Raw genomic sequence first — 18322 nt, forward strand, 5'->3', positions numbered from 1 at the left:
GGCATTTCAGCTTAGCTACACTAAGTTATAGCCTAATAAAATAAATCAGAGAAGCAACATTCTGTTAGGCAAAATGAAATACTAAACTATGGACAGACTTGACGGATTAAATAAGACAAATGAAAACATTATACATTTAACAGTCCGTGAAGCTTTGGAATAACATGGTGCAAAAATAAACTCACGGGATGCAACTAACCTCCCCCATCATTCACCAGCTATTAATCACCCAACACGTCCAAATACATATACAACGCCACGGAACCTGCTGGCGTCACACAAATGGCAACAACAACAACAACAACACACAAACCCTAGAAATCTCCTATACGACACATCACTCCTATGTAAGTAGCAAAATACACAATTAGAATATTTTCTAGCAAAAATTCCATTGCTAAGTCTTATCAGTAGTTTCTGAATAACTCTACGGAAGAGACAAATCTGAATTTGCAAGCACGCAACCCCCCCTCCCTCCCCCTCGCGTCTCACAGAAAGCAAGAGAGAGAATGGCGGGGGAAGTGGGAGAGAGACTGCAAGCAGAATCTCTTTAACCATGTCAATGCTGTACAGTAACAAGACAGAAGGATAGCCACGTTACAGTTATTGCAAAAGCAAAGAGACACAAAAACACAACATTTAGTAATACTCTCAGTGAAACTCAATACAAAACCCCCACCCTCTACCAGGGTAATGGCTAACACAAAATACAAAAACAATTATTATGATATACATACATTCTTAACCCTCTGTGATCTAGTTCTTCCTCAACCCAACCTTCCTGCTGAATAGCTCTTGCTACTCTGTACCAGCATTATCTGTAAGCTTACTTTCTTCTCTGTCAACAATCTACGCCAGCTTTCTGGCTGCAATCTACCACATGAAGGCACAGCAATTTTACACACTTTAGCAATCTCTATCTTCAACTAGATCACACGCGCTAGCCAGCCCTTTATTGGGCTTTTCTAATCCCTGTTCCATTCCCCCTATAAAAGGCGTCCCAGATATAGGGGAAAGAAGATGAAACAGAGTGTCTACAATGGTCGGCTGCCACTCAGAAGGGTGGGTCCCCCCAAGTGCGTCTTCCCAAAACGTAGACTAGTCACTAATTGGAGCGAGGTGAGAAGTGTGTGACCAATCACTTCTCTCACAAGAGAAATAGGAGTGGATAGTGTAAATACTACAGGAAGTATAGGAAAAGTAAGAAGTAAGGTGAGATTTTAGAGACAGACACAGGAGTTTGAATGACTCCCAATTAAACAAAAAACACAACAATACAATTGAAATACAGTGCATGCATCACAGTTCAAATAAAATCAACAGTAATCCCTTTCCTTTACTCATGTGACCAAAGTCATCTCCCTCAACCTCGTAGTGTCCCCGCTCGGAGAACAACTTTCGTAAGTCTCACTACCAGCGGCCACAGGAAACAGCAATCCTCTCCGACCCGAATCCTGTATAGCCTCCCTCGTTACAGCAGTCCACTAAGTGTGGCCACCTCTATCCTCACTCCCGTAGCGCCCCTATGAACCCACTCATAAGTCTCACTACCACGTGGTGCTGGAGACAAGCAATGCCTGCTTGAATCCGCCCGCCACAAATAAAAAATTGGAATTCCACCAGCCTCAGCGCTCGAAACTGGAGGTTACCACCTCTCTGCAAGCAGAGTTATGTGTACAATGAGGCTAGCTAGGCTATCAAAGTGACACCATGGGGAATCCCCAGGAAGCAATGAGTCTACACCCCTCCACAGATTCCCCCCTCCTCTTTTTCCTTACAGCCACAGCCACGAGGCTCCTAAAAGAGGTAAACAGGCAAAGAAGACCCCCAGGAAAACTTCCACAGGTCCACCCCCCTTTTTCCTTACAACCACAGCCACGTGGTTCCTAAAAGGAGTAAACAGGCAACAGAGGACCCCAGGCAAAACCCCCACAGGTCCACCCCCCTTTATCCCAAAAGGGGTAAACAGACAAACACTCTACCCGGGCACTTAAGCTAAAATAGGCCAATACAAACACACCCAGGCAACAGATAGACTAAATGCAGGTAAACAAGTGAGTAACAAGACACCGGGCAAGATATTACCTGTCTTTGATGTCCTCCCGGGAAGCAGTCACAGACACGTGGACGGGTCAATCAAAGGGGGCTGGAACATACCGGCTAGGCTCTGCAGAAGTCTCTACCGTGTAATCAGAGGTGATCAGTCTCCCTTTCCTTCCCCCCGGATTCCTCCGTCCAACAGCGTCTTCCTTAGGACGGCTTACCGGCCAGAGGCCATAGCCCGATGCCCCACGTTCTGGGCGCCAAATTAATGTAGATTAATTTAGAAATAAACAAATATGTTTAAATGTCTATCTGTTCCTGTCCAAATCTGAGATGATTAAATTGCGTATACGCAGAAGTAAGTTCACACTGACACATGGAGTTCAGGTTAAAAGCACTTCAGAAAATTTAATGGCATCTGGTTAGAAAACGGGTATGCAGACCCTTTTAAAGGCAAAATGATATCATCATTGAATATCAGATAATAACAAATAAACATCATTAATTGGATTAAATGTTAAGTGGCTTATGTCAGTGTCCACCCATCAATATTATTAATTGGCTCAGGAATTTGAGTGACTAGTGGGGCACCCTCCCATCATGGGATGTCGTCTTTACTCGATGGGAGGGGGAATCTGGCGGCTAGCCATTTTGGGTAGTTAGTGATGTCAGACTCGTGATCAGGCTCAGGGTTCTTTTTATGAATAGAACATTTCATTAGTACAGTGTTCTCATGGCCTTCAGATTATACTATGTTGCAAATTACAGGAGATTCAGCAATTCCGGGGTTAGTCATGTCTTTATAGAAAATACAGTCTCTATTCATTATACTAAATGCTGTTAGGAAATTCTGTCATGTAATGTAGACAAAATGGAGGGTCTGTCATAATGTGAGGTTATGTGAGATTAAAATGGAGTTAGTACAATAATTCAATACAGGTGCAATAAAGATTTTTAAATAATTCTACACTAGCAGTATTAATAATAATAATAATAATAATAATAATAATAAACTCTATATTCATTAATAGCAGTATTAATAATAATAAACTCTATATTTAGTACTAGCAGTATTAATAAATAATAATAATAATAATAATAAACTCTATATAATAATAATAATAATAAACTCTATATTTAGTACTAGCAGTATTAATAATAATAATAATAATAATAATAAACTCTATATTCAGTGCTAGCAGTATTAATAATAATAATAATAAACTCTATATTCAGTAATAGCAGTATTAATAATAATAATAATAATAATAATAATAAACTCTATATTTAGTACTAGCAGTATTAATAAATAATAATAATAATAATAAAATCTATATTCAGTGCTAGCAGTATTAATAATAATAATAAACTCTATATAATAATAATAATAATAAACTCTATATAATAATAATAATAAACTCTATATTCAGTGCTAGCAGTATTAATAATAATAATAATAATAATAATAAACTCTATATTCAGTACTAGCAGTATTAATAATAATAATAATAATAAACTCTATATTCAGTACTAGCAGTATTAATAATAATAATAATAATAAACTCTATATTCAGTGCTAGCAGTATTAATAATATTAATAATAATAATAAACTCTATTTTCTGGGTTAGGAATCTGGCTCCAGCCTCAGACTCTCACTGGGAGTGTTTGAAGCTAGATTTGGATCGCTGTGCATCACGGGAGTTGTAGTCCACCTTCCTTGGCTCTGTCTATATAAAGGAAGTGAGAAAGACTACAATTCCCAGAAACCATCTGACAGACACGGAGACACGTTAAACAGCACAATCACTAAAACTCCCGGCTGGCTTTGCGACAGTTTGTGACGTCACACTATGATGGCTACCGATCTGAAGTCACTCAGACTGAATGGAACGCAAACACGGAAGTGCCGCGACACGCAAACATGGCGTAACTTCCGTCGTATTCTTTCCGGTGTGTGACTTCCGGTGCGGTACTTCCGGTGTGTCAGAGTGTTTCCTGGGTGAGCTCAGTGCAGCCTCAATCCTGCAGGTAATTTGTGTTTTATTGTCAGTTCTAGAAATACAGGGAAATAATAATAATAATATTAATAATAATAATAATATATTAATTAATAAATAAACATTGTGCCAGCAATTTATTGTAATATTATTATAGCATCACATATAGCTCTATATTATATTATTATATTATTATAGTATGTCATATAGCTCTATATTATATTATTATATTATTATAGCATCACATATCGCTCTATATTATATTATTATATTATTATAGTATGTCATATAGCTCTATATTATATTATTATATTATTATAGTATGACATATAGCTCTATATTATATTATTATATTATTATAGCATCACATATAGCTCTATATTATATTATTATATTATTGTAGTATGACATATAGCTCTATATTATATTATTATATTATTATAGCATGACATATAGCTCTATATTATATTATTATATTATTATAGTATGTCTTATAGCTCTATATTATATTATTATATTATTACAGTATGTCATATAGCTCTATATTATATTATTATATTATTATAGTATGACATATAGCTCTATATTATATTATTATAGCATCACATATAGCTCTATATTATATTATTATATTATTATAGCATGACATATAGCTCTATATTATATTATTATATTATTATATTATTATAGTATGACATATAGCTCTATATTATATTATTATAGTATGTCATATAGCTCTATATTATATTATTATATTATTATAGTATGACATATAGCTCTATATTATATTATTATATTATAGCATCACATATAGCTCTATATTATATTATTATAGCATCACATATAGCTCTATATTATATTATTATATTATTATAGCATGTCATATAGCTCTATATTATATTATTATAGCATCACATATAGCTCTATATTATATTATTATATTATTATAGCATGCCATATAGCTCTATATTATATTATTATATTATTATAGTATGTCATATAGCTCTATATTATATTATTATATTATTATAGCATGTCATATAGCTCTATATTATATTATTATAGTATGTCATATAGCTCTATATTATATTATTATAGTATGTCATATAGCTCTATATTATATTATTATAGTATGTCATATAGCTCTATATTATATTATTATAGTATGTCATATAGCTCTATATTATATTATTATATTATTATAGTATGACATAGCTCTATATTATATTATTATATTATAGTATGTCATATAGCTCTATATTATATTATTATATTATTATAGCATGTCATATAGCTCTATATTATATTATTATATTATTATAGTATGACATATAGCTCTATATTATATTATTATAGTATGTCATATAGCTCTATATTATATTATTATATTATTATAGCATGTCATATAGCTCTATATTATATTATTATATTATTATAGCATCACATATAGCTCTATATTATATTATTATAGCATGTCATATAGCTCTATATTATATTATTATATTATTATAGCATCACATATAGCTCTATATTATATTGTTATATTATTATAGCATGACATATAGCTCTATATTATATTATTATAGCATGTCATATAGCTCTATTTTATATTATTATAGTATGTCATATAGCTCTATATTATATTATTATATTATTATAGTATGTCATATAGCTCTATATTATATTATTATAGCATGTCATATAGCTCTATATTATATTATTATATTATTATAGTATGTCATATAGCTCTATATTATATTATTATAGTATGTCATATAGCTCTATTATCTTATTATATTATTATAGTATGACATATAGCTCTATATTATATTATTATATTATTATAGCATGACATATAGCTCTATATTATATTATTATAGCATGTCATATAGCTCTATATTATATTATTATATTATTATAGCATGTCATATAGCTCTATATTATATTATTATATTATTATAGCATCACATATAGCTCTATATTATATTATTATATTATTATAGCATCACATATAGCTCTATATTATATTATTATAGCATGTCATATAGCTCTATATTATATTATTATATTATTATAGCATGTCATATAGCTCTATATTATATTATTATATTATTATAGTATGTCATATAGCTCTTTATTATATTATTATAGTATGTCATATAGCTCTATATTATATTATTATAGTATGTCATATAGCTCTATTATATTATTATATTATTATAGTATGACATATAGCTCTATATTATATTATTATATTATTATAGCATGTCATATAGCTCTATATTATATTATTATATTTTTATAGCATCACATATAGCTCTATATTATATTATTATATTATTATAGCATGACATATAGCTCTATATTATATTATTATAGTATGTCATATAGCTCTATATTATATTATTATAGCATGACATATAGCTCTATATTATATTATTATATTATTATAGCATCACATATAGCTCTATATTATATTATTATATTATTATAGCATGACATATAGCACTATATTATATTATTATAGCATCACATATAGCTCTATATTATATTATTATAGCATGTCATATAGCTCTATATTATATTATTATATTATTATAGCATGACATATAGCTCTATATTATATTATTATAGCATGTCATATAGCTCTATATTATTATATTATTATATTATTATATTATTATAGTATGACATATAGCTCTATATTATATTATTATAGCATGTCATATAGCTCTATATTATTATATTATTATAGCATGTCATATAGCTCTATATTATTATATTATTATAGTATGTCATATAGCTCTATATTATATTATTATAGTATGTCATATAGCTCTATATTATATTATTATAGTATGTCATATAGCTCTATATTATATTATTATAGTATGTCATATAGCTCTATATTATATTATTATAGTATGTCATATAGCTCTATATTATATTATTATAGCATGTCATATAGCTCTATATTATATTATTATAGCATCACATATAGCTCTATATTATATTATTATAGCATGACATATAGCTCTATATTATATTATTATAGCATGACATATAGCTCTATATTGTATTATTATATTATTATAGCATGACATATAGCTCTATATTATATTATTATAGTATGTCATATAGCTCTATATTATATTATTATAGTATGTCATATAGCTCTATATTATATTATTATAGTATGACATATAGCTCTATATTATATTATTATATTATTATAGTATGTCATATAGCTCTATATTATATTATTATATTATTATAGCATGTCATATAGCTCTATATTATATTATTATATTATTATAGTATGACATATAGCTCTATATTATATTATTATATTATTATAGCATGTCATATAGCTCTATATTATATTATTATAGTATGTCATATAGCTCTATATTATATTATTATAATATTATAGTATGTCATATAGCTCTATATTATATTATTATAGCATGTCATATAGCTCTATATTATTATAGCATGTCATATAGCTCTATATTATATTATTATAGTATGTCATATAGCTCTATATTATATTATTATAGTATGCCATATAGCTCTATATTATATTATGTCATATAGCTCTATATTATATTCTTATATTATTATAGCATGTCATATAGCTCTATATTATATTCTTATATTATAGCATGTCATATAGCTCTATATTATATTATTATATTATTATAGTTTGACATATAGCTCTATATTATATTATTATATTATTATAGCATGTCATATAGCTCTATATTATATTATTATAGTATGACATATAGCTCTATATTATATTATTATAGCATGACATATAGCTCTATATTATATTATTATATTATTATAGCATGTCATATAGCTCTATATTATATTATTATAGTATGTCATATAGCTCTATATTATATTATTATAATATTATAGTATGTCATATAGCTCTATATTATATTATTATAGCATGTCATATAGCTCTATATTATTATAGCATGTCATATAGCTCTATATTATATTATTATAGTATGTCATATAGCTCTATATTATATTATTATAGTATGCCATATAGCTCTATATTATATTATGTCATATAGCTCTATATTATATTCTTATATTATTATAGCATGTCATATAGCTCTATATTATATTCTTATATTATTATAGTATGACATATAGCTCTATATTATATTATTATAGCATCACATATAGCTCTATATTATATTATTATAGTATGTCATATAGCTCTATATTATATTATTATAGTATGACATATAGCTCTATATTATATTATTATAGTACGTCATATAGCTCTATATTATATTATTATAGTATGACATATAGCTCTATATTATATTATTATATTATTATAGCATCACATATAGCTCTATATTATATTATTATAGTATGTCATATAGCTCTATATTATATTATTATAGTATGACATATAGCTCTATATTATATTATTATATTATTATAGTATGACATATAGCTCTATATTATATTATTATAGTATGACATATAGCTCTATATTATATTATTATAGTATGACATATAGCTCTATATTATATTATTATAGTATGACATATAGCTCTATATTATATTATTATAGCATGACATATAGCTCTATATTATATTATTATAGTATGACATATAGCTGTATATTATATTATTATATTATTATAGTATGACATATAGCTCTATATTATATTATTATAGTATGACATATAGCTCTATATTATATTATTATATTATTATAGCATGTCATATAGCTCTATATTATATTATTATAGCATGTCATATAGCTCTATATTATATTATTATAGTATGACATATAGCTCTATATTATATTATTATATTATTATAGTATGTCATATAGCTCTATATTATATTATTATATTATTATAGTATGACATATAGCTCTATATTATATTATTATATTATTATAGTATGTCATATAGCTCTATATTATATTATTATATTATTATATTATTATAGCATGTCATATAGCTCTATATTATATTATTATATTATTATAGTATGTCATATAGCTCTATATTATATTATTATATTATTATAGTATGTCATATAGCTCTATATAATATTATTATATTATAGCATGTAATATAGCTCTATATTATTATATTATTATAGTATGTCATATAGCTCTATATTATATTATTATAGCATGTCATATAGCTCTATATTATATTATTATATTATTATAGTATGACATATAGCTCTATATTATATTATTATAGAATGACATATAGCTCTATATTATATTATTATAGTATGTCATATAGCTCTATATTATATTATTATATTATTATAGCATGACATATAGCTCTATATTATATTATTATATTATTATAGTATGACATATAGCTCTATATTATATTATATTATTATAGTACGTCATATAGCTCTATATTATGTTATTATATTATTATAGTATGTCATATAGCTCTATATTATATTATATTATTATAGCATGTCATATAGCTCTATATTATATTATTATATTATTATAGTATGTCATATAGCTCTATATTATATTATTATATTATTATAGTATGTCATATAGCTCTATATTATATTATAGTATGTCATATAGCTCTATATTATATTATTATATTATTATAGTATGTCATATAGCTCTATATTATATTATTATAGTATGTCATATAGCTATATATTATATTATTATAGTACCGTATATACTCGAATATAAGTCGAGACCCCTCATTTTACGCCAAATAACTGTGAAAACTTATTGACTCGAGTATAAGACTAGGGTGGGAAATGCAGTAGCTACTGGTAAATTTCTAAATAAAATTATATCCCCCCAAAATTATATTAATTGAATATTTATTTACAGTTTGTGTATATAATGAATGCAGTGTGTGTGTGTGATGCAGAGTGTGTTTGTGTATGTGATGCAGAGCCTTGGTGGGGGCTGGGCCTTTTTTTAAAATTATTATTATTAATATTATTTTAATATTAGTTATTTTTTTGTTATATTATTATTATTATTATTTTAATATTATTAATATTTTATTTTAATTGTTTTATTATTTACATTTTTATTTATTTTTATTCGTCCCTCCCTACTTGATACATGGCCAGGGAGGGGGGCTCTCATTCCCTGGTGGTCCAGTGGATGGGCTGTGCAGGAGTGGGGGCTGGCAGCAAGCTATAACTTACCTTTTCTGCAGCTGCTGTCAGCTCCCTTCTCCTCCGGTTCGGTCAGCTCCCCTGTCAGCTCCACTGCAAGTCTCGCGGTGGGAGTGCCGCGCGGAGCGTTGCCACGGTACCCCGTGGCAATGCTCTGACCCCACGGCTCTTGCGAGACTTACAGGGTAGCTGACCGGACCGGAGGAGAAGGGAGCTGCCAGGAGCTGCAGGAAAGGTAAGTTACAGCTCTCTGCCAGCCCCCAACAGGACCGCCGGGCTTGTAATGAGCCCGGCAGTCCTGGTCTGTATAATGGCAATGTAAGTTGCCATAATACAGACATTGACTCGAGTATAAGACGAGTGGGGGGTTTTCAGCACGAAAAATGTGCCGAAAAACTCGTCTTATACTCGAGTATATACGGTATATTATTTTATTGTATTATTAGACATTCCCTTCTATATATTATATTATATTATTAGACATTCCCTTCTGTGTGTTTGTACTTTCGGTCTCCTGCCAACAGCCTGCTCAGTATTTATCTGCAACTTTTACTATATATTGTAACAATTCCCTTCTGACCAGAATGGAGAGGGATGACAAATGTCTGCAAAATTATGTCTCTGTACAATTGCAAAGCTAGTCTCATCACTGGGATTGCCACAATTTTGTAAATGCATACTACATTACTCCATGCTATTAACCATGCATTTTGTAACTGTGATATCGCATGTAAGTGTAGTGTTAAAATGATTTAGAACCACTGTTTTCAATTACAGTACTACTGCGGTTGCTTTAATTCCAAGAGTGTCAGAGTCCGTTCTTAGAGCATTTCAGTAAATCATGAACAACGACAGGAATCGGGTGGCTGAGCAGATCTTGGAGCTAACCATGGAGATCATCCACCTACTCACTGGAGAGGTGAGGGATTCTGGGTACTACTAGATTAAAAATGATCTGTCTGCTGACTGGAGAGTTGGAGGTTTCTGGGTAAACAGACCAAAACAGAACGCAAGCGAATGTCGAGAACACAGAACAACTCAAATAGCTTGTTCTTTGGTTGACCTTACTCCGTTCTGAAGCTGATTTTAGTTAATCTTCTGCCATTTTAGAGAGAACCTAAACCATTTTCATATCAGACTAATCCCACCCAAAAAAGCATTCCAGATTGAAAATGCAGGGATTCTGGGTAATTTTGGGCTGGAGATCATCATCATGCTAGCTCAATAAGTGAGGGATTCTGGATTAATGTAATTGTCACCTAAATTAAAATAATCTTGCCTCACTCTTTCAGCAAATTGTGGAAATAAAGTAGTTTTTATGCCAGGAGTACCCTTGCCCTGTTTCCCAGTAATAGGACAAACCGTTGTGCAATGGTTTGCCCTCTCACCTTGGTCCCCCCAGGGCACCAACTGTGCAAAACTGCAGAAGCCGGAAACCAATTCTGACGTCAAATCATTGATTGACAGGATTAGCTGACTGCTCTTAGCCGAATCTTATTAGGCATCAGGTGATTCACAAACAAGAAAAAAAACTATTGCATGTGGAAAATGCTGACAGCTTTTATCCAATGAATGCAATTTTGTAGGTACCAAAAATAACACATGTATTGAGGCACTTCTATTCTTTCTTAAAAATGTGTATAGGTGATTAACTTCAAGAAGCCACTTTTTCACTCCTTAAAGGACAACTATAGTGCCAGGAAAACATTCTCTTTTTCCTGGCACTATAGGGTCTTCCGGCCCACCCCGCCCTCAGGGTCCCACCCCGCTGGGCTGAAGGGGTTAAACACTTACCTTTCTACAGCACCAGGCTCCCTTGGGCTAGGGAACTCTCCTCCCTCTGCCGACGTTAGCACCGAATGCATGCTTTTCTCTAGACGCCAGCGTCTTCTCACTGTGATATTCAGAACTTTCTTTCACACAGCTTGCAGCGTAAGGCCATAAAACTTTTTAGCTAACAGTTAACTGAATAACTGAGTAACCATTTCAATGCTGGTTAGATCTTTCTGGGTAATTAAGACCTATTCTCATGTAATTTTAATTAACACAACATCTAAACCAGCTCATTAGTAGTTTCCTGGAACCATCCAATAAAAATAATCTACCGGATTCTACAAGCTGAATTTTAACTTGCCTAAACAGATATTTTATCTTATTTTAGAGCAAATCAATACACCTGGCTAAATATCACGATATGCTAACATGTGATATGTCACATTAATATATATAATTATTCTAATTCCATCTGCAGAATGGAATGGTTATAATTAGATATTTCTTAGTTAACTAAGATTTCTAAATATCGAAATCTGATCGTGATTTATCCAGTCATATATCATGCTATTAGAAAATTTTAATTAACTTAGATTAATTAAATGAAACCAGTATAATTACCAGTTGAGTAGACATTCCCATCAGATGATTAGGTAGTCTCAGGAACTGAATGGATGTGTGATTGGTGTGTAAGAAATTCTGAGTGCCTTGGAGTGGATATCTGTCATGGATTTCTCTGCATGGCCGAATCTGAAACCCAAACTCCAAGTCACTTCAACTCCGACTCTTTGACTTGGCCTGCTTCCGACTCTTTGACTTTTTTTTTTTAAAGGGAAAAATTCTCTGTTTGTCACTAGGTGATAGACCAATAGAAAACTGGATGTGGTTACCTTCCAGATAGCAATTTAAGTATTTGGTCTATAGAGGGCAGTCTCGTCCCACTAAACATTCCTATCCAGGAAAGAGTTAACTTTTCCTGGTGGCGATTTTGACGTAAATTGGCTTATCTATATGGTTATCTATAACTTAAGTTTACTCGTCAGTTCAAAGGGTTTGCCTCAGTCTTTGTGTCTGCAATTTCTGTCGTAATTTCTAAAATGACAGTTTAAACTCAGTCTCACCTTTTCACTTACAATGGGAATCTTATAAAATTTAGAAAGTAAAATTAATTACTAATCTTCTCTGTCACTAATGTCTGGGTTTAGAATTATTTCTATTCCATTAGCATCTAGACAGAGAATCCATCCCCCGTTCTCATTTCTTATCACTTGGTTTGTATATACAAAGCATTCCTAAGCTCCCAACTCAGTAGTTAGCGTTACAGAAAGGATAGAAATCTTTGTCTTTTGTTAGCTTGAAAATAACAAAATGGAGTCTGCTCTGTTCAGAGTGATTCTGACAATATACATTTTAATTTCTATCATAGCACAAAATGTCTGCCGATATAAATATCCTGACATTCCCCTGTCAGTAGACATCCTGGAACACTCCATGGTACCTCTTCCAACTTTGTAGAAATTCAAACTGACGACCTGGTTTCTGAATACCAGATATTGAAGGATAAGGTTTTGTCTCATGAATTGAGATTTTGATATATGCTGAAAAAAAGAATCTTGGTCCAAGATTTATTCCAGTTATGGAAGAAGTTTTGTTTTTGATGTATTAGTTCAAAGTAAATCTGGCAACCGCTTCCATTTTCTAACGTCCTTAAATTCCTTCTAATGGGCTTTGCGAAAGAATTGAATCCAGCTATCCGTTCAGCTGTTTGACTCCGTATTCTTAAATCACCAGAATTTTCAAGGCTTTGTCTAGTTTGGTTCCTACCATCAGGGAAGTTTTTTCCTCCATGGGGTCTTATTTGGGTTTTTTCAGCTCTGCTGATCTTGAGTCTTCGCTCTAGGTTTTTAGGGGCAATTACCTCTTTTGGGAGAACTTCAAGCTCTTCAGTTTTTTCCATTTTTTTCATCAGGACAAAGTGGTGTTAAAGTTGGATCCTTCTTTTATTCCCAGTCGATCATTATTACCAACTTTGGCCAACAGCTTTCTAAGGCTTTAGAATTCGAATTCCACTGCCTGGACGTTAAGAGTTCTCTGATGCAGTACTTAAAAAGTACTAAGTCAATTAGGAAATCTAACAGACTTTTGTCTTGTTTTATGGCTTCTACAGGATCTGGCCAGAGGGTTAAAAGTTTGCATTCATTTTACTTTTTTCTCATCTATCAGAGCTTTGTTCACATCTTGCACCTGAGGGCTTCAGCTATACCTTCTCATAATTTTTCTACAACCATGTGGTGATCTCTGCACACGTTTGCTAAACATTGCAATTAGGCCTATTGGCCTCGGAAGACGCAACTTTGCATGCAGTTGTGAAATGAGTCCCGCCCTTAGGGGATTGCTTTGGTTATCCCTGTTGTAAAGCACTGCCTCTAATCTGAAGGGAAAAGCATACATTTTTACTTACCGTAAATTTATTTTTCCTGAAGATCAGAGGCAGTGCTCACTCCTCCCTCCCCCTCCCCACCTCTCCCCCCCTTGATTTCCTGATTCTAATGGAATAAGTTCTGCAGTTATCCGGCTTTTGTATTTCTGGGGCTGTCTTAGGTAAGAGGCAATTTATAGTGCCAAAGGTTAATTGGGGGAGGTTCTTGAAAACTTTGGGGGATTGCCTGCCTGTTTTTTCCCTCCAGATTAGAAATCCCTGTTGTAAAGCACTGCCTCTAATCTTCAGGAAAAAATAAATTTATGGTAAGTAAAAATTTATGCTTTCCTCATAGAGATTCATTGATTCAATTAATCTCTATGAGGAGATGCTAATTGGCCGGGGCTGTGTTTGAATCATGCTGGCTCCGCCCCTGATCTGCCTCTTTGTCAGTCTCAGCCAATCCTATGGGGAAGCACTGTGATTGGATCAGGCTACCACATGTCAGCAGAGTGCTTGTTTTTCTGAGTCTAACAGCATGCAGATTTACAGATTCAGGCTTGAATACAATAAGATTTTTACTATATTTATGGAGGCATGAGGAGCCCAGGGGGGCTAAATGGTGGTATTAACACTATAGGGTCAGGAATACATGTTTGTGTTCCTGACCCTATAGTGATCCTTTAATCTTAATATAGCACATTGGATTCTCAAGGGTTTAAAGTGAAACATGGCACACACAGACCCCGTGCATTGAAATCATTCAAGTGGTGGTGGTGCTTGGAGAAAACCTTTTAACCCCTTAATGACACATGACATGTGTGACATGTCATAATTCCCTTTTATTCCAGAAGTTTGGTCCTTAAGGGGTTAAAGAGGCATTGGGCCATTTACCCACCTCTAAGAAAAGTGGCAAATGTTTCATAAAATTACACCTTGATTCCAATATGCTAAGAATAGAAATATAGGGTCAATGACATACAATGATTGGATGATCAGATCTACTCAGAGCATTAGTGCAGAAACTCCTATTTGTAGGAAGCCAGCAATGAACCGGAGATTCTAGTAGATGGGAGAGGAGCGAGGAAGGGAAGGCTTAGACTTTCAGATTATGTTTTGCCTCTTTGGGGGCTTTTCACTCTTGTTCACATTTCTCTGTTTCTCAATATTAAGGGTCCCATGGTTGTGAAGGCCAGTAATAATGACTCAACTTCCAGCAATCCACATGTGTCAGAGGAGTTACATAGGACCTTTATCTCCAGCCCAGTCCTTCCACCTTGCTCCCTGATCCATGAAGGAAACAATGAACAGAAGATTCTGGAACTGACCAATCAGATCATTGAGCTGCTGACTGGAGAGGTGAGGTTGCTGGGAATTGGGACCTCATACAGTAAAACCAAGGGTTGTGTTTGGATGGTGACTGTATCATTCTGTGTGTATCAGGTTCCTATACGGTGTGAGGATGTCACTGTCTATTTCTCCATGGAAGAGTGGGAGTTTATAGAAGGACACAAGGATCTCTACAAGGGCATGATAATGCAGAACCACCAGTCACTGGGTAAGTAAAGGTTTATTTGCTGTTATGTGGGTGTCATTCCATACAAATTAGCTTTGTTGTTGTGGTACTTTATTTATTAGCTCTTAATTTACATTTTCTCCCAACAGATAAATCTGTACCTGATGGATTATACATTCCTGTTTCTTCATCTGATATCCGAACCAAAGGTAAAAGCAACAATGGAAAATCTTCTATAATCAACCAATCAAAGCATGAAGGGATTAAATCTGTAATATTCATGTCAGAAGAATATTTGCTGTGTGAAGAAGAAAATTTAACAGACAATTCTATACCCACAGAACATCTACAGATAGAATATCCATCTACTCCTATTAAGGAGGAACCAGCCACATGTGAAGAAGGAAATCTCACAGACATTTCTAAACCCACAGAACATCCGCGAACAGAATATCCAACTACTCATATCAAGGAGGAACCAGCCTCATGTGAAGAAGGAAATCTCACAGACATTTCTAAACCCACAGAACATCCACGAACAGAATATCCATCTACTCATATTAAGGAGGAACCAGCCTCATGTGAAGAAGGCAATCTCACAGACATTTCTAAACCCACAGAACATCCACGAACAGAATATCCATCTACTCATATTAAGGAGGAACCAGCCTCGTGTGAAGAAGGCAATCTCACAAACACTTATACGCCCATCAGACATACTGAGAGATATACTTCAATTCATTTTAACGAAGCCTTATCTTTACGTGAGGATGGATCTATCAGAGATGTTGATTCTGTCTCAGACCAAACATACAGAGTACATACACCTAGTAGGACTGATGAATCCACTCCCTGTGCAAAAGGAGATTTCACAGATGCTGAGAAGTATGTTGTATCTGATTCATCTGTATACAGGAATAATTTTACTCATGGGTCACTTCTTGTTAAACAGCAAGCGATTCAGACTAGAGAAAAGCCATTTAAATGCATTGATTGTGGGAAATGTTTCAATCATCGTTACAATCTTAAAACACATACACTTATTCACACAGGAGAAAAACCATTTAAATGCTCTGAATGTGGGAAATGCTTTAATGTACAATCTAATCTTAACATGCATCTAATTATTCACAAAGGAGAAAAATCATTTAAATGCTCTGAATGTGGGAAATGTTTTCACCGAAAGCAGGATCTTATGAGGCATTTGCAGATTCACACAGGAGAAAAACCATTTAAGTGCAATGAATGCGGGAAATGCTTTAATAGAAAGCAGGATCTTATCAAACATCAGCGTATTCACACAGGAGAAAACCAATTTCAATGTAATGAATGCGGGAAATGCTTTAATGCAAAGCAGGATCTTATCGTTCATATGCGGTTTCACAAAGAAGAAAAAACATTTATATGTACTGAATGTGGGAAATGTTTTAACCGAAAGCATGATCTTATCAGGCATCAGCTGATTCACAAAGGAGAGAAACCATTTAAATGCATTGAATGTGGAAAATGCTTTAATGCACAATATAACCTTAATATGCATCTAATTATTCACACAGGAGAAAAACCATTTAAATGCTCTGAATGTGGGAAATGCTTTAATAGAAAGCAGGATCTTATCAGACATCAGCAAACTCACACAGGAGAAAAAACATTTAAATGCAATGAATGCGGGAAAGGATTTAATAGAAAGCAGGATCTTATCAGACATCAGCAAACTCACACAGGAGAAAAACCATTTAAATGCAATGAATGTGGGAAATGTTTTAATGTACAATCTTACCTTAATAAGCATCTAACTATTCACAAGAGAAAAATCATTTAATTGCACTGAATGTGGGGAATGTTTTGACTGAAATCAGAATCTTATCAGTCATCGGTGTATTCACAAATGTGAAAAACCATTAAAATGCACTGTATGTGGGGAAGGATTGAGTTTTGGAAAATGTAGACATAATTACATGGTTATTCACTAAAGTGGGAATTTCAAGATTAAGGCCAGAGTAGCCAAACTGAAAGCATAGCTGACTTAAATTTCCAGTTAGGCTATTTTGACCTTAAAGGGATACGATGATTACCAAAAGAATGTTGGCTTAATTAAACGTTTTTTGTGTATAGATCATGCCCCTGCAGTCTCACTGCTCAATTCTCTGCCATTTAGAAGTTAAATCACTTTTGTTTCTGTCAATGCAGTCCTAGGCACACTTAACCCGGCTGTGACTGACACAGCCTGCATGAAAACATAATGGTTTAATCTCCTGCTCTGTAACTTGAACTTAAGGCTTCTGCACGGTCTAGCAAACTATTGACAGAGCAGGAGATAAAAAATTCTACATTAAATAGAATTTGCAATAAATGAATTGTAAACATTAGATTACTTTAGATGACCGGAAGTGTTGATATAG

The 18322-nt window shown here is 32.4% G+C and overlaps 2 protein-coding genes across 8 annotated transcripts in view; both read left to right on the forward strand.

Annotated features, from left to right (window-relative positions):
• LOC134575160 (zinc finger protein 257-like) overlaps positions 1-18166 on the forward strand; it is a 207318-nt gene extending 189152 nt beyond the window's left edge. For 3 of the 6 annotated variants that reach the window (XM_063434383.1, XM_063434382.1, XM_063434381.1), the window contains one exon: positions 16451-18166. In XM_063434383.1, coding sequence (XP_063290453.1) covers positions 16451-17742 — 1292 coding nt within the window. In that variant the 3' untranslated portion in view covers positions 17743-18166. Of the gene's footprint in view, positions 1-4003; positions 4073-10871; positions 11132-15577; positions 15764-15847; positions 15963-16069 lie in introns of those variants that run through there. The other 3 variants (XM_063434384.1, XM_063434385.1, XM_063434386.1) reach the window with 3 other exon arrangements.
• Positions 1-18322, forward strand: part of LOC134575162 (zinc finger protein 250-like) — a 752315-nt gene that overhangs the window by 247078 nt on the left and 486915 nt on the right. The gene's annotated exons all lie outside the window — the stretch shown is intronic.

Source organism: Pelobates fuscus, chromosome 10 (assembly GCF_036172605.1).
Source record: "Pelobates fuscus isolate aPelFus1 chromosome 10, aPelFus1.pri, whole genome shotgun sequence".
In the NCBI taxonomy this organism is placed as follows: domain Eukaryota; kingdom Metazoa; phylum Chordata; class Amphibia; order Anura; family Pelobatidae; genus Pelobates; species Pelobates fuscus.